This window comes from Plectropomus leopardus, chromosome 22 (genome assembly GCF_026936395.1).
Source record: "Plectropomus leopardus strain MGB_pleo_1.0 chromosome 22, ASM2693639v1, whole genome shotgun sequence".
Taxonomy (NCBI): domain Eukaryota; kingdom Metazoa; phylum Chordata; class Actinopteri; order Perciformes; family Serranidae; genus Plectropomus; species Plectropomus leopardus.
The window spans coordinates 14893082-14918237 of NC_142197.1; the positions used below are offsets into that span (position 1 = coordinate 14893082).

Genomic DNA, 25156 nt, shown 5'->3' on the forward strand with positions numbered 1-25156 from the left:
TGCTACTGAATTCTTTGGCAGAAATGTCAGTAATCATTAATTGAACGGTAGCTGGCGGCAGCACAAATGGGCTGACCTTAACTAAACACATGACATTTTTCAAGACAGATGAGAGAAAAATGTGAAAAGAACTAAAACTGATGAGAAAAAACTGTGAATAGAGAGCAAAAGTGATTAAGTGAAAGAAAAACAGAGAAGACTTTTTCCTTGAGTCTCCCGTTATGGACAGAAAGGAGATAGGAAAAAAGGGACAGGGGTTCGAGGAAGTGAGAGAGGACCAGACCTGAAAAGAAAGAGGAACAGTGAAAGCAAAAGAAGTGGATTTTAAAGAGTAGAGAAAGGTGGGCGAAAAAGTTCTATCAACAGAGACAGAAAGGGATATGTGGAGGGAAAAATTAAGTTATATAGCGTATTTAAAAGCCCCACAGAAAGACGGATAGGAAGCATAAAAAAAGCAGAGAAGATTGACAAAAGGAAAATGCTCCGCTGAATACAATAAGTCATTTGATGGTTGGCTGAAAGTACTTTTCTGATGACAAAGCTTTCGGGGAGTGAATAAGGGCCGGTGCTGAGCAGTTAGGCTCATGGAGAGACTCTAAGAAAGAGCTGGTCACACTGTCAACTTCCCAATCGTCTCTGCCTTCACATCTATTGTTGCATTGCCTTTTAATCACAGTTTCCCTCGAAGAATTTATACGGAGAGCTGAAGTCAACGTCACATCCGATAAAATCCTCATACAACACGGTCTAATTTGCGCTGATGTTCTTCTTGCAGTTAAAAAAAAAATGAAACGCGCTTGGTTTGAATGTTAATGAAGCCACCGGTTTTGAGAATTGTTTCCTGTATACACCGAGCCAGCGGATCTGTAACTAATGAGCCAACGTTCGACTTTCAATCCTTTTTTTTTCACTAGGTTTCAATTTCTTTGTATCATTTTTGGGGGGGATTTCAAAGATGATTTTGCTTACTGAACTGTGTGCTTGACAAACAGAGTTGGATTTTTTTTCTCCCCACAACCAGGCAACTAAGAAAGGTTGTACTAACTTTTTATATGTCATCAAAAGTTTTCTGCCTTTGTTTTATCATACCATTCATCATGATCAGAAGTGGTGATTTTGAACTTTTTTCAGTCTCTCTTGTTTTCCTTTACCTCCCCCAATCTATTCATCACATGCTTTTCCACTTTGCATCGCATTATAGGTATTCTATATTGATCTGAGTGCACCTCTATCCACACATCCTTCCTCAAATCCTCTCTTTCACTGCCTAACTTCTGCCATCCTTCATTGCCTTTATCCGTCTTTCCACTCTTTCCATTCATCATGCTCTTACCCTGATTTAGCCCCACCCACAGACTCTATCATGGTTCCCACCATCATGAAAAACCTGGAAAAATCCTGAAATTTCACAATCACATTTTCCAAGCCTGGAAAAGCCATGGAATAAGTTACATTCGTTAAAAGTTTTTAAATTAGCAACAAATTAGCCAAAAGTACAAGAAAATTACCTAATAAAATTAGCACACCAAAACAAGGAAAGTATAAAACAAAAATCAAACAAGGAAATCAAAAAAGTGCAAATAGGAGATAATTCTGTAACATAATTTTGAATCTATAATTATAATACTTATGAATACAGTATTTTCAACATTTTTCCTCACTTTTCAAAAATAATTTTCTAAGTCTACCAATTTCTTGCAATTTGCAGGATGTGTCTTGCCAAAATGCTCATTGCCTGTTTTTTCCAAAGCAGTCGAACCAATGTGCTCATATTTCAAAACATTTCAAAACACTTACAAAAAGCGTCTGAATGCAGCACGAGAAAATGAGTGTTGATCCAGGTTTTAAAGTGTTAAAAATAATTAAAAGTTTTGGAAAAGTTGTAGATTTTTTCGTGTGTAATGAATTGTTGCAGTAATCCTCCGAGCATAAAACTCCACATTATGTAACATAACAGAAATCTCATTTTCTGTAGCTGACGATGCAACGTAGCCCTGATAAGTGTCGATGCGTGACAACGGTTTGTTTACTGCCACGTAGGTTTATTAATTTCCTCCCAGCATTCTATCTCTCTCTTCATGTATGTCAGCTAGCTCAAATTATGTTTGAATCTGATATGTTTGAAAAAACGCCAGGCAAGTGAGAAAAAAGAAAAAATTCTCACGATTTCTCACGATTTCTGAAAAAGTCATGGAAAAGTTTTGAAATTTTCTCCATGAAAATGTCTGGGAACTGTGTTATATTATCATCCCTCCATCCCTCTTTCTCCTCCCTCCCTCTCCCCATTCATTCTTCCTCTCCCTCCTCCCACCCATACCATAATATTAATAGGCTGTTGAGAGTGTGTGATTTCAGCAGTACCTCTTTCTATTAGCCAGCTCTGCATTTAGTGCATTAAGTCTGTGTGCACACTGTCGCCTGTTATTCAGCTGGACACATAAACAGCATAACTGCAGACTGAAAGCTGCATTCATACGCTCTTATGTACATGTATGCGCGCGCGCGCACACACACACACACACACACACACACACACACACACACACACACACACACACACACACACACACACACACACACACAGTGCAGTTTGATATTCTAACCAGCCCACAAGAGTTAATCATGTTCTCAGACACACATATGGATACACATATTAAAATGCATCTGGCTTCCCACACAAAACTAGTGAATGCACAGACTGTCAGAATACTTATAGACTACTAAACTATAAGATTTGATATTCACTGAGTCAGAGCACAGTGCGTTACCTGCATGCTAATGCAGCTATGAGTCACACGACGAGCTGTGACAACACAGCTCAAAACATCACTCAGGTGAAGCAGTGATCTCTGTCAGTGGGAGTCTGATTCTGTTGTGTGATATGTCATGTTGCATACAAAAAAAGAAGATTTGGGAAGGGATCAAAAGAAACTTTTTGTAGTTGTTTGTGTGAGCCCATGCGAAGACTTGTGAGTCAGTGAGTGATGGGGGGAGGTGGATTGGAAGACGCAGGGGGTATTCGGAAATGGTATTGCTTCCTCTCAGTGGGTGTGTGCATGTGTGATCGTGAGTGCGTTCTTCCCTAAAAATAAAACGATACCGCTTCCCTCGAGACCATATGGTGCAGATAATGAGCTGGTCCACCGGCACTCCTGCTCGTGTTTTCCCCGGCGGGCTGAAAGAACGGTCCAAACTTGAAAGTGTGGAATAGTTGTATCCTTCTCACTTATCTTTGTCCTTAAATCCACACGCAAGTGAATTGTTGAATTATTGGTGGTCATTTTGGTGTATCCTAGAGGGTGCCCCAAAAATTGATTCTCAGTCATGTCTCGTCCCATTATCGCAAAAGAACGCGAAATGGCATGACATACAGGAAGCGCTTTCCTTTTCCTTCAGCATTTCATTGCGTCAGGGAGCTTTAGCGCACATTTTGAAGTGCTATCCTTTTTGAGGTGGCATTATTTTAATATTTTGGGATGTAAATGTCTTTTTTTCCCGGTTGGTTTTATTGACTGACAGGCTGCTACCTGTGCTGATACTGCTAACAGTGCTAACAGATCTAACAGTGATAACATACTCTGTCTTAGCAATGCTTCATTTAAAGTATAGAACAATGTCTCACTGGACTAGTTCTCAAGGCTATTTGGTCCTCAAAAATCATTACGTCAGTGCTGAAATTGAGAAATTGGCTTTTAAATATCGTGCCCCACACAAGTGGAGCTACCTTCAGAAGCTTTTAATATTAGACGCACCAATCGCTTTCAATCAATTTAAATTTCTGCTGACTGACATACAGCACAGCGAATGCATGTGTTTTCCTTGAGTTGATGTTGTCCTATGTGCTGATGTTTTAAAGTATTTGTTGGTGTATGCAGTGCCTGTTATGTGTTTTTGATGTGCACTTCAGTATCGGCCCACATGTTCTGTCATAGTATATTGTATTGCGCTTTTATAGTTTTACTTTGTCATGTAATCAGGGCATCCTTGTAAAAGAGAGCTTGCTCTTGGCCTTTCCTGTTCAAATAAAGGTTATAATAATAATAATAATTATAATAATGGGGTTTCGAGCTCAAAATTTAGATGCTTACTCACCGGGACGATCTGATGGGGAGACTTGAATGTTTCTGCAGCAATGCCGTCCTGCCACTGTGGGTGTTACCAGCAACAATTGCTGAATGAGCAGTGCTGTGAGCTGGCTCCCAACCGAAATGTGCACAATGCAAAGCAACCAAGGCTAGCTAACCAGTGTAACATGAATACCATTGTGGTACAGCAAAGTACAAGTGCTACTTCTAGACTTATTATAATATTCCCGGTGCTTACACAATTAATGGTTCAGCAATGACGTCCCTAATATTTATATATAAAAACAGGCAACTTTTACTATTATTCCCATCCTGTCCGCTATTATGTGCTTTTCTCCCGTCCCAGTGAGGTATTGAATTGTGGAATTGACTTTTACAGGAATCCAACAGGATTCTAGTGACTCACCTGTCACTTAAAATGAGCACAATCACTTTAAATTTGACGGCAATCACCTTCTCAGTTTGAACTCACATATATGTATTCACCAAAGAGCAAGCCCCCACAGTGCTTACGTACATAAGCACAAGGAGTTCCTCTCTTATAATAATTTGTCCCCTTTGGATTAAAACCACGTCATAGTTAATAAATGCACTCTATACAATTTACCTGACTCAAGATCAAATTATTCTTCCTGCTCTTTAGCTGCAATTACTTTTTCTTTTGACCCAACTTGGTTTATTTTTTTCCTGGAGTTGCTCTCCATTTACTTAGTCGCTTTTCTATTTGAAATCAGCCACCTCCTATATCAAGAGCACAGCTACTTTTGTACTAGTCACTTTCTATTTGATGGTGTTAACCTGTTGGTGGGCCTGCCTTATTGGCCATTTAGTGATGCTTGGGAGCACAACAAATAGATGAGTGTAATGTCTCACCATCTGCTGCACTGTTGTTTCAACCCTGAAACAATTGTTGAAATGTCAGAATACATTTGTGCTTTTTACCCGCTCCGTGAAGGCGCGGGGACCGCTGTGGCAGCAAGCTGTTTGATTCTCAAAATTAGAATCACTTTAATCAGCAGTACTATAAACATTCAGGGGTTTCTGTGCTGCAACAGAGACATTTATATAACACATGGGGAAAATGCAGCTTCTGGCATGTATGACACAAGAAAATAAATTGATTTTACTCAGACTGTGCACACTACAATACAGAAAGGGGTCACCTACTGGATTTCTTGTGACCATCTCTAAGCCCCACCTCCCTTAGTTTTGATGATATGCAGGTCAAACTTTCCATTCTAATAAGACAGCACATACACGCTGCGTCCGAAATCACATATTATTCACTACATACCCATACATACACTGAGCAGTAACTACCATGGAAATATGAAAAGAAATGGATACAGCGTTGAATGCGAGGCTCTTTGCTCAGTGAGGGATGAACTGCCGTGTATAAATTAACCGTATGATTCGGGGATGATCGGCACTATGCCTGTACTCTGCACTATTGCAGTATTATTGATGTTACAAAGATATCTTGGTCACTGCTGTAAATGCCTGTTGTTAACATTGTCGCTTACTGCATTGCATTGTGGGATATTTGAGCCAGCATAGTGTCCAGCATTTGCATGCTGTAATATTTCAGTGGTAGTGGTATACAGTTCACAAATAAGGTCTTGAACATGCTAAAAAAATCTTTTATACTCTTTAAACGCATTAATAGGACATAAGTATGGGTCTTTGACTTCGACATAAAGAAAAACAGGCCTATCATTTCTAATGGGCAGCAGTGGATTTTTGAGCTGAAATGATGACTGTTGCTTGGAGATTTAATCAACTGTTGTTCGCATGTATAAGCTAATGCTAATGCTAAAACTCTGTTTGTTTGTGTGACTTTTAATGCTTCCAGCTGTTTTATTTTAAAACAAGAACCCAGTAAAAGTCTTTTTAATATGAACATGATGGCTACCTTCATGATATTATACTAAAGGCCCAAACCTAATACAGAGCAGGACAAAGCCATTATAAATATTTTGAACTCTGATATGTTAGCGTCTTGGCCTCCACAGGGTGGATGGATAATCCAGAAGGTGATCTTCAACAGACGTGATAAATTGTTAAGAAGATTTAATTCTTTTTTTTCCCCCAAAAATTCTGTGCTGTCCATCTTCCATTCCAAGTACAACCCCAAAATCAAAAGCCAAACTTCTTTCACAGTTTGGTGGGATTTATAGGGGTTGCAGGTAACATGGTTTAAACTTCTTGGGGAAAAAAATTAATTTATGTGTCTACATTATGTTAAGACCTTATTTTGAAAGCCGGATGTAGACATATGTATGCCTTTAAAGGTCAAAATATTGGTGCACTCCAGCTTTGGCTGCCACAGGGCCCTAATCATGATATAGAATGACAATAAGACATACTGGATCCATAGACTTGCATCCTATCTTTTACACCACAAGCTGGACAGAGAGTTTGACCCCTTCCTCTGTCACTGTCTCAGTAGCTTTCTCTGAAACAGACAACAATCACATCCTGCCCTCACACCCACATACAGGCAGCCTCAAAGGATGTGCCCTTTCACCCATGTTTTTCTCCCCTTACACAAACCTTTCAGTCTAACAATGGCTCCGTCGTCTGCAGGTACACATCCAACACAGACAACAATAATGACGAAACGCGGCATGATGAGCAGAGAAATTGGGTGGCTAATAATCTCCTACTCAAAACATTAAAACATAAGTTTCAAGTGCAGGTCACATCCCCAAATTACCATGCTGATGCAAACTGCTTGGCTGTGTAGTCATTAAAAAAATGAATCTAAGGATTCATTATGTAGAAAGTCTATTGAAATTATGTCAGAGAGGTATCGATTCAACTCTATGGTAATTTGTTAGACCATGTTTGTGGTGTCGTTTTATAATATAATTCAGTTCAATACAAGCGTGGGCATTATGACCCAGCTTTTAATGAATTTTTAAGTAATTGATGTGCAAAAGACTTGCACGTCTATCAAGTTCAGCTGCTGAGGCCCTCAAAAATTGTAGATGCTTTCTTTTTCACAAGGTCTCACAACACAATACACAAAATCACTGGAAGAACAATCAAAGTATGAAATTATCTACAAAAAATCATAGCAGCAAAAGGCATGTAACAATCCAGTTTACATTTCATTTTGAATCCCTTTGTCCCGGTTGATTGCCTTGTGATTGTTTGATGTGCACATTTTTTTTACAGGTACTGTATAGGGATGCGTCCGTGAGGAAGTTTTCAAACTGCTTAATAAACTAGACTAGTGTTACCAATTAGATCAATCATATAACAAGAAAAAATAAGTTGATGATGATGATGATGATGATGATGATGATAATGTTGCATAACATCTTGTAACACTCCGTCACATCACGTAACACCCCGTAACACTGTGCAACACCATGTTACACAGCATAACACCATGCAACACCGGCAACAATGACAATCACAGGAAGCCAAGTACTGTAGAAGCAACACGACAAAGGAAACAAAGAAAATTCTTAGGACATGGTCAGCATCCACACCAATTCAAACTGCAAAATCTTGATTGGGTAACTACATTGTCATACAACTTTATTTTGTCATGAAGTAACTGTCAATATCACATTACATTGTTATGAATTGTATAAATCTGAATTGAAAGATCTGATGGTGCATATTAGCACAGGTGTCGAGGGATTTCCATGACACACACACACACACACACACACACACACACACACACACGCACACACACACACACACTCACCTTCTGATGCTGATACATAATGTAATATGCAAAACATGACCGTTCTGAAGTGGTGGCTTGGCCCGCTGAGCTGATGATGAGTCTCTTGTGAGCGGTCACAAGCTCATACAGAGAAATAAATCAAAACACACACTGCACACAGACCCACACCCGCGCAACTGACGTGCAACAAGGAGTCCTGGCTCCCACACTATCCAAGACACACACTCTGTTCAGTCACGACAAAAGCTGGGCGTGCTTGAGCCATGTGTTGGCACACATTGATTTAGCCTGCCCCTGGGGAAATTTGTCATCCCTGTGTTGTCTCAAAAACAAATGTCCCTGCATCAAACACTAAACCAAAACTTATTTCATAACCAAAACATGCATGCACAAATAGTTTTTAAAGACTTTCTACTCTCTAATTTGCTGCTAAGTTGTTTTTCATTCAGCAGATTTAAATGCATTTGGTGCAGGTCTGCTGGCTTATTGCATGATGCATGAGGTTCATTTACAAGTGTATCAATGGGAATATATGCCTAATGGGCTTGATGCTGGGGGAATACCTGTGTGAAACACAGACTTGCTCTGACTCATAATTCTTAGACACTGGCAGGTGGGAATCCTGTATCCTTCCTCACTGTGTGTGTCCGTCCTCTGCTCATATTTGTATATCCAACAAGACTGAAATGTGTGTACCTTTAGCTCTGCGTGTGTGTTTTGAGGAATTTGTGGCATTTGCAGCTACAGTCGCACAGCAGGGTGCAGGAATGCATACGGGAACACCGAGCATGAATGTTGGCAGGTGTCAAGCGCTCATGTTGACATGCGTACCTGCTCACACACACACACACCATCATGCATAAAACCAACAATGAAGCACTGTCGGATAGCACTTTTGTGTCACGGCAGGGAGAGACAAAACAGAGAGGAGAAGCTGCAGGTGGCTGGCTTGGATCAAGTATGGTGCCTTCCTCCAGTGTGTGTGTGCGTGTGTGTGTGTGTGTGTGTGTGTGTGTGGGTGTGTGTGTGTGTGTGTGTGTGCGTGTGTGTGTTTTTTACTGCACTTGAGGTTTAGGTGGCTGATGTGATGCAGCTGCTAGGGGGCACATATTATTCAAATAGCATAAGTACTGACAAAAAACACATAACAAAAACATAAAGGCAGATAAAGAGACAGTACGGCTACATCCACATGAATATGTTTTTGTATGCAAGTATGGAAAATGCCTAACTTCTCTCAAAATCCACCTTTGGTCTCACTATGGCTTTGAGGAAAGATGACTTTCAGTACAGTTTGTAGCAGTGCGGGCTCGGAAAAGCAGAAAATATAGATTGTTTCCTTTTTGACATCAACACGGTAACATGCCAAAGAGCTGCTGTGTGACTGGTTATATGACTAACAAAACCAAAAACCCCAAGTCTCCACTTTTATATTATACCAGACTGAGACTCAGGAAGTGGAGTTGGTCATCCACTTTTTGGAAGATTGGTGTTTGCATCCTTGGCTTCTGTGACTGGCACAAAGTGTCCTTGGGCAAAATACTAAAACCCAAATTGCTCTGACTGGCTTGTCCTTCGGGGTGTGAGAGCGTGTGAATGGTTAACTGAGTAGCAGGTGGCAACGTAGCCTTGGCTACCAGTGTATTAATGTGGGTAAATATGGGGTGAATATGACGTGTAGTGAGAAAGTACTTTGAGTGGTTGGAAGACTAGAAAGGTGCAAGCAAAGAAAACTCTGGTCATACTTTTCTCCATCTTCCTCTGTGTTGTTTTCTGTAAATAAGCAACTAACCTGCTTCCTGTTTACACTGGCACGCCATTTTACAATGAAAATGCATCAGTGTGGATGTAGCCTAAGGAAGTGAGTGATAGCATCAGGACTGAATGGGAGGCTATAAAAGTAATTATTTATTTATTTGCCCAATCAATCTCCACTTAAAATCAGTCATGCAGTAAACTGTTTGAGTGCATGAGAAGAGGTGAGTTTTCAAACCAGTCTTTAATCATAATGGCAGTTTCCCTCCAGTCCACCACGTTCCCTAAAAAAATTATAATTTGATTTAATTATACATAGAGGCAGTGACTACCCCACACCAATTTCATAGCCTGGAGTAATAATAGATACCAGATAATGAGCAAAATAAGGAGGCTTTCTTCTTAACTGTCATAAATAATAAAAGCGTTAATCCACATGCTTGAGTTTTTTGTCCCTCTATTTATGTCAATTTGTTGGACTAAACCCAATACATGTCATAAGGCGTCTCACATATACAACATTATTTTGTATTTTAGCCTGTAATTGTCAGTTTGGGCTGTTATTTAAGGAGTCATTAAAAATTGGTCGAGAAAGCTTCAGTTTGTCGAAAGTTTTTCTTGTCAAAAATGAAAACAGTATGTACTGAGTGCTGCTTTACCTGTCAAAATATCCACGCTGTATAGCGTTCATTATAAGTGCTAATTAAGGATTTTAAAGATAGGAGAGAACGATGAAAGTCTTTTTCCATAGACTGCTACTTGTGTGAGTAATCCTTCAGTATTTACTGTGTATCATTACTAGATTTGTATTCAGGACGTTTAAAAGCAGGTGAAGACAGATGGCTGTTTGTTTTGTGCGTGACTAAGTTTGTGTCGGTTCCAAAATGTGTGATACCGTGCAATGGAGGTCTGTGTGTTAGTAAGAGAGAGAGAGAAAGTGATAATGTACCGACAGAGATATATTAAAGGCTGCAGCCTCGGGTCCCTGGCCTCCAGCCCTCTGGCCATCCTCACCTCTCTGATATTGGCAGTGATTGCACAAATGTGTGTTTCAATGTATGTATGTGAGGCAGATGTTACAACTGAGTCACGTGTCTGCTCATGCCATAAGTTTTCACCAAATTGGCACTGTGTTTGTATGTGTGCCCTTATGTGTGTGTATTTGTAATTATACTTGTACCACCACCACACCTCGGTCACCTGTCATACCCCGTCCTCCAGCCGACCCGCTGACCTTCTCCCAGCAGCAGGTGCAGATTCATCGCTACAATTATAAATCTTTCTTTCATGCCGCCGTTAATAAGGTTCCTCTTGAAATTTAAATTGACTGAGGCGGTGGGCTGGTATTTCAGCTCCTTCCTCTCCAGCAGAGCTTTCTATGTCACCGTGGTTAATTCATTGTCACCCTGAGCATGTAATACCTGCCGGGGTGTGAAGGGTTCAATTTTAGGATCCATCCTGTATTTTCCATGTTCATGTTCCCACTTTGTAACACTTTGAACAGAACTTCTGACTCTGTAATGTCAGTATATGGGCTTCAACTACCTGAGCTACCTTGACACAATCCAAGAGTCTGTAGCAGGTAGTTGGGGCTCAGTTGTCCATTACAATTCATTGGCTTAACCCTTTGAAGCTGGATTGACATGAGTTTTCTTGTGCCGTGTTAAGATACCTTTCACAAGCTGTTTAACCATAACCAACTTGGCAAAAAATGTACTACTAATTGCAAGATGTTTATAAAAGGTGAAAGAAACAAAAAATTACCTAAAAATTAGTTTTAGAAAATGAGGGGAGATTTATTAGAAAATGAAGTTGCTCTTCCCATGTGTCTGAAAGAAGTCAAATCAATGGCGATCTCTTTTCATTGCAAAAATATCTAAATGTTTTTTAAAATCAGTTGCCAGAATCGTTGACTGCAAGATTAGATTGACAGGTTAAAAAGGTTAAGCAGACCCAAATCACATCTATAAGCAGTCAATTCAAGCAATTCAGTGTAGTGACTAATCCAGACCTTCATTTTATCTTGGTTTGTCTGCTGCAAGTCATGCAATCCTTAACTTAATTAAAACAACCTCTTGCCTCACTGGATATAAATACCACAGTTTTAACCAGGTGCCACATTAAATTAATTATTGGTTTTCTAATCTGTAAATTACACTGTAATAGCATGTCATTTTAAAATATTACAGGATTTTTTCAGTAAGCAATGCTGTTTATTGTACTTTTATACATGGTTGCTATGAAAAGAGTGATGATATAAATGAATAAATCTTCTTTCATCTCATATATATCCTGAGACATCAATTTCCGGCTGATATATTCATCTTATAGCCTTGAAGTAGCCCTGTGTTTTTCCCGTGTTGCCCACCATATGATTAGAACCTTGAAAATAAACCAAAACATATTTATATATTGATACATATTGAGAAATGTTTAATCACTTTAGTGGCACGGCTCATGGAACTGGTTGACGGACGGCCACAAATCTTTCATGGTCCCCAGAAGAGGAAGCCGATCGACTTTGGTTATTCCTTGACTTTTCCTATAGTGCTACCATAAATTTGAGTTATCTTAAGTGCTACAACAAGACTAAAAACATGACGCCAGTGATGTTTTTCAAAACAACTTGGCACTTTGGGGCTTCAGGACACTTGGACTACTTCAGATGAGCCGTATGGAGACATTATGTGGTCTTATTGTATTTTTCTTTAAATGTTTGAGTCCTGGTCACCATTTGCTTGGGAGACAAGTGCAGCACCTGTGTTTTGTGGTCTATAAAACATCTCTAATGTTTTATGTGGCGTTTTCTTTCACATTGATTTAGCCATTTTTTATGCTTGCGCTCCTGACGCTTTTTGTTAAGATACCATAGCTGCATCCTAGGCTTGGCACTACCTGAGACGTTTGAGATTATTTTAAAGAAACTAAAACAACCCATATGTTTTTTTCCCTTGAGTTCGAAATTATGTGCTCAGCCAGACTGCCCTCCAGTGCCAGCAGCTGGCTATCAAGCCTAGAACACATGAGACTCAAATACAGATAGTAGTTCAGCTAACAAGTTATTTTAGCAGTGCTGATTACTGCTAGTTATTGATGCTTAATGCTGCATGATGTATGTATGTATGTAGTGCTGTTGTAAAGCCAGCAGCTTTCTGAAACAGAGAGGCAGTAGTGAGGTGGTCTTGTTGAGTGAGCTCCTTGGCTGCAGAGGGGAAGAATCGTTACCACCAGCAGATGATCACCTTCTCTGCTATAGTCTGAACAGTGCTGCTGAAAAACTCCACGGACTAAACAGCTCACTGGGCCATTGATTTAGCACCGTATGTGTTGAACTCCCACATGAGCTTGGTATCTATGGAAAACTAAGAGAACCACTGATCTACTTGTTATCATCTGTTGAAGGTTTATGCGACTTTGACACACCTGGATGCAGATTAAACTATATCCTCGATGACACCTCTGAGATTGCATGCGACAGACTAATTTTGGTGATTTAGTATGCAATAACATGTGGACACAAAGGGGTTAAACAGCCTCAGTATGCATTTTAAAAAAGATCCTGCGTCTGCGTGTTCCCTCATTTTATCTCACTTTCTCCTTTGTAATTCCTTTTCCTCTTTTTTCCACTTTCTTCACTCTCGCCTATATCAATCTCATCTCTGTCACTTGTGTTCCCTTCATTTGCATTCTGCATAATAGTCTCTTTCCCATTCCCTTTGTTTTTCAGCTTCTATCAGCGTCATCTCCCTCTCTTTTCTTAACCTCTTGGCTTTTTAAACACTCGTCTCATTTCACTTCTCTTTCTTTCTGCTCATCTCAGATCTCCTCTTGTTGTTGTCTTTTTCAAGGAATCTGCGTCGCTTTGCGTCCTGTCTCCATTTGTTGTTTCCCATCAATTACCTCAGTTTTCTTCATTCATCTTCTCCCTGCCTTTCTCCTCTCTGCCTCAGTCAGTTTTCTCTCACCCTTGCTATTTATTTCCCCTTTTTCTTTCCCCTCCCTCCTCTTTAGTTTTCTGTGCCTTTGCATAGCCATCCCCCCTCACATCTCTCTCATCATTCTCTCATTGTTTCTCACTCACTACTTCTTCCTCCTCCTAGCTCCCAATAAATGTTTCCGTGTCATCTTTCCTCTCTCTCCCTGCCTCTTGCTCCTTGCCTACCTCTTATATGCTGTATTTCCTGTTGTTTCCTCTTCTCTGTCTGACATTTTTGGGTTTTTTTCTGTCTTTGTGCTCTCGTGAAGTATCCTCCATTTACCTACTTTCCCTCGCTGTCTTTCTTTCATCTTGTCTATCTGTTTTTGTTTGCATGTCAACAAACAAATTACAGGCTGTTATTCTATTCTGAATATCTTGTGATGCGGAGAGCACGCGAGGGGTAAAAACGAGACAGGAAAGGGAATATCACTGTTGTTTAGCGGCAATTAAAGTAGCATCTCTGATACAGAGAGAGAAGTGTTTTTGTGCTTCTCTGTCTCTCAGCCATGAAAACAGCTTTTCTGAAGGAAATGCAAATTCTCAATCAATATGACAATGGTAGGCTGGAATATAAATGTTTTTATTTCCAAGAAAGGCTGGACAACATACAGATATTGTGTCAAAATTGTGATATGAGACCAAATATCTTCTTAGATTTGAGATATCTAGTATCTGGTAATATCGTAAGTGTTGTCTTTTCCTGATTTCTAAAGGCTGCATTACAGTAAAGTGATGACAATTTATCAACTGAACTGTTTTATCTTCTACTGATAATTATGTATAAAAAAAATCTCATTGTATAAATATTTTGTGAAAGGACCAAAACATACTCTAGTATTGTCACAATATCAATATTGAGGTATTTGTTAAAAATCTTGTGATATTTAATTTTCTCCATATCACCCAGATCCTCTCATCAAGTTATTTTCAGATTTTTAGTTTAAAATCCTTAAATCTCACTGACATGTTGGAATATCAGTAAGGGTGGGCAATATGGCCTTAAAATAATATCCCTCAATATTTCAGGGTATTATTGTGATAACAATATTCTTTATGATATGACAAAATACTAAACATTTAAAATATTGTATTATTAATTTCAAGAACATAAAATGATAACAACAGCAATGTATATTATATTATATAACAACAATAGCAACAAAATAAGTGTTATAGTATTACATGTAGGCGTATATGTAACAGTTTGTCTAAAAATACTGAGTAAAAACTGAAAAACTAAAAAAAGAAAGAAAAAGGCAGACAAGAAGCCATGCTTGTTGTTGCTGTGCATAACGATATGACAACATCATGTCAACAACTTGTAATATTGCCATTATCATGATATGAATATTTTCTTACTGAAAATTATATGCTGTAGGGACCTGAAAGTTTCCAAAGACACCAAATGTCTGGTGGAAATGTGAAAAACAATGCACAGGGAACCTAGAATAGTTCCATTTGATGAAATGACTTAATAAAAACCGTTGGGTTTTAGGTCTTGCTTTGAGTATTTGCGTATTTGCGTTTTTTGAACATTATATAGTTGCAGTGAAAAGTGGGAAAACAAAGAGAATGGTACTCTGGGAAAAGCAACTTTAAAGCTACAGTAAATAATGGAGGAAAGGCTCAGTGTTTAGAAATTAATGGCATCAAGTGATGAGGTTACGAAACTAAAACTTCTTCTATGTGCCAAGCATGTAGGAGAAATATGTGCCCGATGCAAAAACACAAAAATCTATCTGTCCATAAGCAGTTTTTGGTTCGTCTATTCTGGGCTACTTTAGAAACAACATGGCAGAGGGAAGGTGATTACACACTAAAGAAAGCAATGAATATTAAATTGCATTTTTGCCAATAGATGCCTCTAAATCCTACACACTGGACCTTTAAGTATGGAAATGTGACTGAATACACAAAAGGAGTTAATTGCTGTTTCACCCTGCTGGAAAGGAAGTATTTCTTGTGTTATTAGCTACCGTGGTAGAAATTGCTCAAAAAAGTAGCAAAGTGGAGTGAATGTGAACCAAGAAGGATGGGAGGATAGACAGAGAGGCAAAGGGCCAACCAATGGGAAGAAAAAGACAGACAAATGGACCCAAACAGAGACGACAGGGTTAGACAGACACCCAACTCACAGCCCCAGCAGTCTTGATCCTGGTAAATTAACTTGGTGAGGTCCCACTGTGCCAGTCCTCTCCTCATTAGACACAGACCACAGCTAGCTGTTTGAGGGCTGAGTCAAATTTTGAGCAAGTAAACAACTCTCTAGGCTGAAGCAAAACTGGGACTCGGCACAGCCAGATCAATTTACAGTATATGTGTCTTCCCAGTCTCATATCTCAGTCAAAAACAGTTCCAGCTCGATTTGGAAAAAGATACTGTCGTCCAAAGTGCTGTAAGCCAGTATTTTAGTAATCGTTTCTATGCAAAAGTGTAAACATGAAAAGATGGGCTCATTTAAAAACAGGTTCAGTAAAATGGAACGCTCGTCATGTTTGTGTATAAGTGAGTACATCTACACATTTTTGTGTGTATAATTAATTTCATCCCCATCATCGACCCTGACTGTAACTGTGTGTGTGCATGTGTGTGTGTGTGTGTGTGTGTGTGTGTGTGCAGGTTCTACAACGTATCCGATCCTCTCTCTGACACTGTTGTGTGTGTAACAGAGAGGCTGTGTATGTGTGTAATGCAGTGGGGTTAATTAGCTTCAGACCACTGCCATCTATCAACCTAAAGCTCAGACTCTGGCCCCGACAGCTCCATTACCGCCAGACACACACACACACACACACACACACACACATACACCCACAGTCTGGACATGTGCATTCACTCACACACAGTATTATGTATCAATACAGGCAGATAAATAATGTTATTTACACAACCAAATATTGTTATTAACACATATTCACCCTCTTACACAAGACAGATTATCTTAATGTTTGTTTGTCAGGCTATGGTTCAAGGGCAGTTTCAGTATTGTTGCTTACAGTTCAAATTTGACTCAATACCCAGGGTTCCCATGGTCATGGAAAACCTGGAAAAGTCTTGGAATTTCACAATCATGTTTTCAAAGCCTGGAAAGGTCATGGAATTAGTAAAAAATCATTGAATATTTTGGAAAAATCCTGGAATTTTGTTATTTTGTAATGAAATCGTTAAGGTAATCATAACATATAACATCTCAGCAAATGTATTATCTGTAGTTTACATATTGCTTTAGCTGTAGTATGTGTCGATGTGTGACGTTTCATTGACCATCGTGCTTGTTTCTCCATATCGTTCCCTTTTCACTCGCCCTTCGTATATGTCAGCGAGCCAAAATTAGGTTTGAATTGAGTTTGACTTGGATATGTTTAAAAAATGCGGGGCTTGAAAAGTCTGGGACAATTTTGAAATGTCGTCCAGGGAAAATGTTTGGGAACTTTGAATACCGATACCTGTTCTGGTAGCTGGAATTGGGAACATGGAACCCAGTGGTACCTTTTTTCAGTACTTTATTTTCTTTGTAATAACAAAACTGTATTTTTTTTAACAATCTGCAGGGGTGACGTAGTACATCAAAGAGCTAATCTTTGGTCTCTGTCTGTCTGTCTGTTAGTCTCTGCGTATGCGTATGTGCTTCTTGAGCAGTGATACAAGGTCATCACTTACACAAAAAAGAAAGTAAACCAGATGAAGAAAATATCCTGGCAGATCGGCGCTGCAGCAATAGTTTTGACTTGCTAAGAAGTTGACCGGCATCCTGGCTTCAGGGCACTCCTACCTCCTGTCCAAAGTTGAACCTGTCAGCTTCGAGGAACTCCACTGCTGGTGTTTTCACCCAAATGCGCTCTTGGGTACCACAATTCTGGACCAGCTGATTTAACATAAATCGTGTAATATCGGCGTAATTTAGTCGGCACCATTAAAAGTACCGAGTTTGGTACCCAGCCCTTCAGTTCAGGTCAAAGGTGAACTACTTTTAGGTCAGTTTCCACATGACAAGAGATACATCAGTATCTCTTTAGCAGACTTTTAAGACTTTAACCCTGTTATTCTGCCTCAGATATCTTTGATTTCCCATAGTGTTTCCAAGTGGCATTTCAGAAGGTCACTTTTAGCTGTTCATAGGTTTCTTTAGCTTGAAAGTAGAGCACAGGTGGCTGATTATATAACATTCCTCACTTTGGAGCAGTTTCACTTGAGACATTACCAGTATTCCTTAGCATCATTTGATACCTCCGCTATGGAGGTTAAGTTTTCTCTTGGTTGGTTTGTTGGTTTGTCAGCAGGAAAATGGGGGGAAAAATGGCCTGATTTTCATGAAACTTGATGGAAGGGTGTTGCATAGGCCAAAGAAGAACCCATAAAATTTTGGAGCAGATCAGAATCACAGGGTGGATACACAAATTATTTTTCCACTTTCTTCCACAGGCTAGCTTCTTTGATCTTGGTGGAGGTCTGCACTCTCCCACTGTCCTTCTAATTTTATAACGTTTACATGGTTTGAGCTCATTCTTGCTGGTTTCTCTGTGAAAATGGGGTAAACTCCAAAGGGTAAATCTCCTCAAGTTTGGTCCTCTGCAGGAAAGACACAGAAAATCCACCGTCTTGGATCATTAGGTCTGTTAAAGTCCAAAGCCGGCTGTTATCTGTTCAGCTCCCCAGTGGGATGCAGCCTGATCTATAGAGAGGGATGAAACTGTTACCCACTATCGCCAGAGTCATTAAGGAATAGACGGGGCGGGCCTGACCGTCTATATGTGGCAGGAGTTCGAGGATATTGGCTTTGCTTAGAAGACACTGGTGAGAAACACAAGTGGCATTTAGGAGCACTATTAAAATTATATTTGAATCAAAACATTTGCTTTCCACCACTCAGAAAAATGAGACATCATCAGCCTACTGGTGTGCATTGATTGTTGTCAAGGAGGGAAAAATATTAGTTTGTGCTTTTTCAGTAGTCTTTGCTTAGAGGGGAATTCAGTTCAATTAGAATTAATCTTTTATTTTATGACCGAGGGAAATCTATTTCATGTTTTCATTGTAGTCAATGCTCTGCTTAAGCAAAATAACAAAGATTGAATGTGTTTTTTGGGGGCTTGGTCAAATTACTGGTAAATGGCAGCCACACTACAGTGTATATGAAATAGACTGTTTTAGAGAAGAGTTTAGGCTTCTAATGAGGTTGACTAGGGAGTTGCAGGGTTTGAGTGCTTTTTCATAGCCCTCTGATTTTGCTAAGAAAAGTAAAAGATATTGCACACTGCAGAGCCAAAAGCTTTTAACTTTTCATGCACAGTAGAATTTTGGAAATCTACAAACAGATGGATTGACTGATTGGCCGATATAAAAAATTAATTTAAAAAATATATATAAATACAGTAAAGAGTTGATGTAGATGGAGTTGTTGTATATCGGCATATTGGATATCAGCAAAATATCTAATGTCGTGCCTTCCTAAAATTGACCCATCCCTAATCCAATAGCTGTTGTCGTATTTAATTTTGGACTGAAGTAGAGGACTAACTGCCTGTCAGAAATTACCAACCTTAGACCACAGATCCTAGCTTTACTGATTAAGGATGATTAGTGCAATGTGCATTTAGACTGATAATTATGTAGCTAAAACAATATTTTACCATATTGACAAGTGTGTGTGACAGTGAGCAAGTGTTTCTAGTGTTGACTGAAACTGCACGTTACACATAGTCTTTCTCTTTTTATCTTACACACTTGCACCCCCCACCTCCCCTCTCTCTGTCACACACACACACACACCCACACACACATTCATTAGAGCAAATAGAATTAGGGGGATTGGCGGTATAATCTTCTTCCCTAGTGATGTGAGGGAACCAAGCCGTTAATTTCCCGCCTCTATCTACAACTCCAAACCTACTTACTTTGAAAAAGGATGGAGTCACTTACAACTCACAGCACATGAATGATTTACAACTCTCACATGTCACATACCATTAGACGTTCTAGATGTGTGTCTGGGGGATTTGTGGTTGTGCGGCTATAGAAATATCTGCAGGAAAATATTCATTTTTTAGAAAGCACAGGTGAGGTTGTGGAAGACAGCATTGGGTCTGTGCCTGCAGCAGAGAATATTGGATGTCACTGAATCTGTTTTTGTTTCCCTCTGCTTCTCCTCCTCTTACTCGGTAATGACTCGGGAAATATGACAAGGGAATGACTGTGCAGTGTACGTAAGTGTGTGTTTGTGTCTGCCTATATCTCATTTTCCAAGTTTCCCAGCTGTGGAGTGAAATAATAAAAGATCAAAGTACCCGGTTTGCCCAGGTCACAGGGTTACTTTCCCATCGCTGCTGTAAACAGACAAATATCTCATTCCTGCGACCATGCATTCATTTCTCTTTGAAATGGATATTCACCCATTTGGATGCACAAAGAGAGTAAAAGGGCGAGTGAAACAGAGGAGTCACACTGGCAAGCATGCACACTGTTACACATTATCCATATAGAGCCAGAAAAACCCCAAACACACGCACACAAGTTGTTTTAACAATTGTTTCCTTGTGCTGGCCCAACTTTGATTTTTTGTTTCCATCTCTTTCTTTTTATTTGTTTATCTTCATCTTCTATGAATTATACATACACGTCCTGAAGTTTATGAAAGTTTCCATTTCTATTCCCCTGGCAGAGAGGGCCAATAACAGAGTACTAAAGTGTCCCAAACCTGAACTCCCACCAAGTTCCCTGAGAGAAACAGAAGGCTATTAAATAGCAGAAAAACAAAAGAACAAAACAGTTTTGTTCCAAAATTAGATATCCAACAAAAAAAATGAGATGCCGTCCACTTAGCGGTGCACATTGATCGCTGTCTTGGAAGAAAAACATTTTAGCTGTTTGCTCTTTCAATACTCTTTGCTTGAGGAGGTGAATGAATACTGCTCAGGCTAAGACCTCATTTTTGTTATTGCTGCTGCCAAAGAAAGTCAAATACATATTTTGTAAGCACGCTCTTCAAACAAGTATTTCATTGATACAGGGAGGGTCCTCCCATAAAATGGGCCGTCTATTTAGTAAAAAGATGCAAATACTTTTGACTTTGGTTCTACATGACCAGAGGAAAAAAAGAAAAGAAAAAAGTGGCAAGTGGCATTAGCTTCGTTCATGGAGGTAAAAATAATCTACAACCACCAGAATGCGATGCATCACACAAGACCAATTTTTTAATTAAAAAAAAAAAACAAAACAGTCATGAGTCCTAAAACCTGTAAATGAACTAGCATTTGAGCATCTCCAGATCCAGTTCCAGTCAATGATTTTTTTGAAGGCTTTTTTTCTTTAGAAGCCTGAAATAAAGTCTGTGGTTAACACACGCTGAAGAAACTTTGTTCTACAACATAAAATACATCAGTAAATAACTCACTCGCAAACTTTGAAGCTTTTATGTGTCTTAAAAAAGGTGATTGCTAACAAGTGGCTGAGTGAAACTACAGAACTGCAGAACGACTGTACAGCCTTGTTGCGGGGGTGATGTGACCATAGTGTAGTTTGTTTATAGCCTAACATTAGCTTTTCCCTTTTGGCAATTACATTTAGACTTCAAAAATCCTGAAAGTGGTGTTCATTTGTGGAGATGGTCTCATTGAGAAAAACATGTAATCAATCCAATGGAAAAATCCCAAAGGCTTTTTGACTAGTGAACCAGGGCGACGCAAACCTCTGCGTTGGCCCACAAAAAAATGTCATCCACAGAAAAACAGCATCACTTGGGCAGTCTATAAATGCTCACTATGGTGGGTGACATAATGCGTCGCAGAGACACAACGGCTGGTATCTCGTATTACAGTTCAACAGTAAGCTAAAACATATTTCTGAAAAGGTTTTAGGTGAAAAAAGACAATGTAGTGACAGAATCTTGGTTTATATTTGATCAAATATAAACCAAAACTTCAATATTTATTTTTCTGACGCAGTTTTCACTGTGCGGGAAGAAGTGTGGTGCCCACATCCTGTTCACAGACTTCTGAAATATCACAGCTAGACAGGGCGCTAAAATGTGTTTCTAAAAAAGAAAAGATGATAGAAAAAGTGTAGTAACATTTATTTTTTATTTTTTTTCTCTATTTTTTTTCTGTTTTTTGAATTTATGTTTGATAAGCACAGCCTAGTTGTACCTGTTGATGAGATTTCGGTCCGAGTTAGAGAGAAATACGGGTGGGTCTGTGTCCACTTCTTTACTTTTTGTGTCTGCTGTGGATAGCGAGCTATACAAAAATGCGGAAGTACAGCTTGTAGTTTGAGCAACAGACTGAGGGCCAGGAAATCTCTGCCAAATGATGTAAAAAACGTTGTCGGTATGAGGAAGGCAGAATTTCTAGGCACTGCTTAGATTAAAGGAAGTTAACCACCCTTATCTACATATACTACTCACATTATTTTGATATAAAACTGGTTGAAAATTGCCAACATATCTCTTTAAGAAAGAAAGCCAAATCCTGAGAACCAGAGCCATTTTACACCTTCTTTCTGCATTTAGAAAGTCCTGCAAAACTCAGGACAGATCCCTGACCTTTAAAAATGGCAAAGGCAATGTGTATGCAGGGTGGCAGGGACTTCAGATGACGCTCAAAGGGAATAAAGACAGTGAGTGATGGGCTTCAGAAACATTCCAGTCACACACGCACGCCCACACACGCTGTCCATCTTAAATCTTTTATGCAGTCTCAGTGAGTTTTGCTGTGTTCAGCAATCGTAGACGTTTCTATTTGTTGTGTGTAGGAGACAGAAAGCTGACACACCTTATGTTTGGTGTAGATTGGCAGTTAAATCATACTGCCTTCGAATGCCAATGAGAAGTCTGTCCAACATCTGTGTACATGTTGGCAAGCACAGGGTCTTCCCGTGCCGTCCTCCATTGTCAGGAGAAAAATCAATCTGCCTGTCAGCCATGTAACACCTTCCGCCTGTTACGCTACCTATCACGAGCAATACCTGCGTGACTGTGTCTCCTGTCATTCTGTCAACCTCTGTCTCTCCATCCGTCTGTGTTTTTTTTTTGTCTGTTTGTCCCCACTGTCTCTTTTTGTGTCTCCCTGCGTCAAAACGTCCCCTCTGTCCGCCATGACACCAAAAAATGTCAGCGCTTTGCATCACCAGCTTCCCTTCTTTGTTACCTCTCTATCTCATTTCACATTCTGCTTCCCCAATTATTTAATTATTATAAAATTATTAACCCCCCCCACACACACACACACACACACACACACACACACACTTGTTCACTCTCATATTGTTTGTTTGCGTCTTTCACATCTCTAAGCCCACAATACGTCTACAGTGCTGCAGTTGAATTTTAAGGCTCGCGACGACAACGGCTCCTCACATCCCAGAGAATTATTAATCACAGCGATCCCGCAGGGAGTGGGAAGCTTTTATAACTCGCTCCTACGTATACATCCTAAACTATGCATGAAGGAGTGAAGAAAGATGAGAACTATCACAGCCTGGCTCTCTTTTTTTTAACCTTTATTTTTGTCTGCTTGTGGCCACAGATATTGATTGGGATAATAAATATGAAATTAAATTGAACGATTAGTTTAGAAAACACACAGTCCTCCTGCATTTCACATTTCATTCTTCACACTGTAAAACGATTAACAAAAAAGTTTCACAAACGTGCCAAGCATTTAATCAACAAGCTTTAATGTCTTTTTTTCCCCCCTTTCTGCCCTGTCCTCCTCCAGATCCCCCAGATCAGCTACGCCTCCACGGCCCCAGAACTGAGCGACAACACTCGCTACGACTTCTTCTCCCGCGTGGTACCGCCAGACTCCTACCAGGCCCAGGCCATGATGGATATCGTCACCGCAATGGAGTGGAACTACGTGTCCACGCTGGCCTCAGAGGGCAACTACGGGGAGAGCGGCGTTGAGGCCTTCATCCAGATCTCCAGAGAAACTGGTAGGAGCTCAGAGTGTTGTGATCTATAAGTGTTGCATGGTTTGCCACTGAAGTGTAGACCTACTGCTCTTAAGGAAGGGTCCGGGGACTCTCAGGGGTCTGTGCCGGGGCTCTTGGGAAGTCCTAATTAAAATGAGGAATACTGTCTTTATAAGACTGACAACTTTTACTACCTAGGTTGCAGTTTTACCCCTTCCAAGTAGAGTTGGGTGCACAGATATGTGTGAATGCTGTCTGTCTCTGCACTTGTTGTTGTCTTTGTGCTACGTGGTAACCTTGCTAATTTAGAGTTTGTCACTGAGTAGTCTCGCATAGCTACACTTAGGCCCGGGTATCCAAAGGTATCGATGGAAATAACCTGGTACCAAGTGCTGTTGAAACTTCTCCAGTTTGGTGTTACCAGGATTTGATGCTTTTCTTACCCTGATCTAGAAAAAAAGGACTACTTGTATAGTTAGCCTCATGCATCATGGCAGTTGTTGGTTGATTTCATGGAACATTTGATTGGGTCACCACCACAGCAATTACAACCTGTACAGTCTGTGGTGTGGTGAAGTCGAGCAAGCGTTACTTGACTGAATTAGCAGTTCAACCTGCCACTAAAATGTTAGAAAAGAATGGCTACACTCCAAGCCTGTAGTAGAAAAAAAAGTATCAAATTAGGTACTCTTTTGGTGTCAGTATCACTTTAAGGGTTCTGTTAGTGGTACTGATGTTGTAGTTTTTAAAGTTCTACCCAGCCCACGAAACACCTGTCTACACACTCTGTGTTTTAGTGCTGAGCAGAAGCTGATCATTGAATTAGCAAAATAAAAGCTGCCCCACAAAAATCTACAACAACGTACTTGGCCAATTACATCATCACTGATATATATTTGTCTAATTGCCCAACCCCAGTTCATAGATCAATGTTAATACTAAACTTTGATAAATTCATATTATCTCAAATCTCCCCATACCTCAGCTAGGGTTGGGTTTTGTTGACATTTAAAATGATACTTGTGCTGGTTCTGCTGCCTTGAATTCAGTACCAGTACCCAGTGGCCTCTTCTGGTACATTACTGTCTCTGTACTGACAAAAATGTATTTTTTTAATAGGATAGAGGGGTAACATAGACTTTTAAGCAATTCTGCTCCTCTGCTCTTTGCTTACATGTGTGCATGTGTGTGTTTGTGTGCATGCTCTGCTAGCAGTGATACAAGGATGTTTTTGGAATATAATAAAGAAAAAGAACCCCAAAGGACGAAAGTATTGACGTAGATTGGAACTACAGGGATAGTTTTGGCGTGCTTGAAAGTCAGAGCAACTTTTGGACGCTTCCGCTTCCTGTCTGGAGTTGAGTGTAATGGCTCAGTGGAGCTCTGTTGCCATCTTCCGGGATTCAGGGTGTTTCCCAGCACTTCTACCTCTTGTCTTAAGTCGTCGTTCTCACCCATACGTGCTTTCAGGTACCGACATTTGGCACTGATTTTATGTGAACATGCACGCTGTAATACTAACGTAATTTGGTTGGTGCCCTTAAAAGTATGGATTTCCAACCCTAATCTCAGCCATTGGAGAGAAAAATGAAAGGGTAAGGAAAAAAGGGTCAATACAGAATACCCAAATAAGTGCATTGGTGTTTCCATGTTATAGAAAGTGTTTCAGATCTTGTAGTGTGTATTTTAAGGAACATTACAGTGAGTATTTACGCTCTTTATATA

General features: G+C 39.8%; 1 protein-coding gene across 5 annotated transcripts in view; it reads left to right on the forward strand.

Annotated features, from left to right (window-relative positions):
- The window catches only part of grm8a (glutamate receptor, metabotropic 8a), a 320341-nt gene that overhangs the window by 94196 nt on the left and 200989 nt on the right, over window positions 1-25156 (forward strand). For all 5 annotated transcript variants that reach the window (XM_088072610.1, XM_088072609.1, XM_088072612.1 and 2 more), the window contains one exon: window positions 23236-23452. In XM_088072610.1, coding sequence (XP_087928736.1) covers window positions 23236-23452 — 217 coding nt within the window. The remainder of the gene's footprint in view (window positions 1-23235; window positions 23453-25156) is intronic.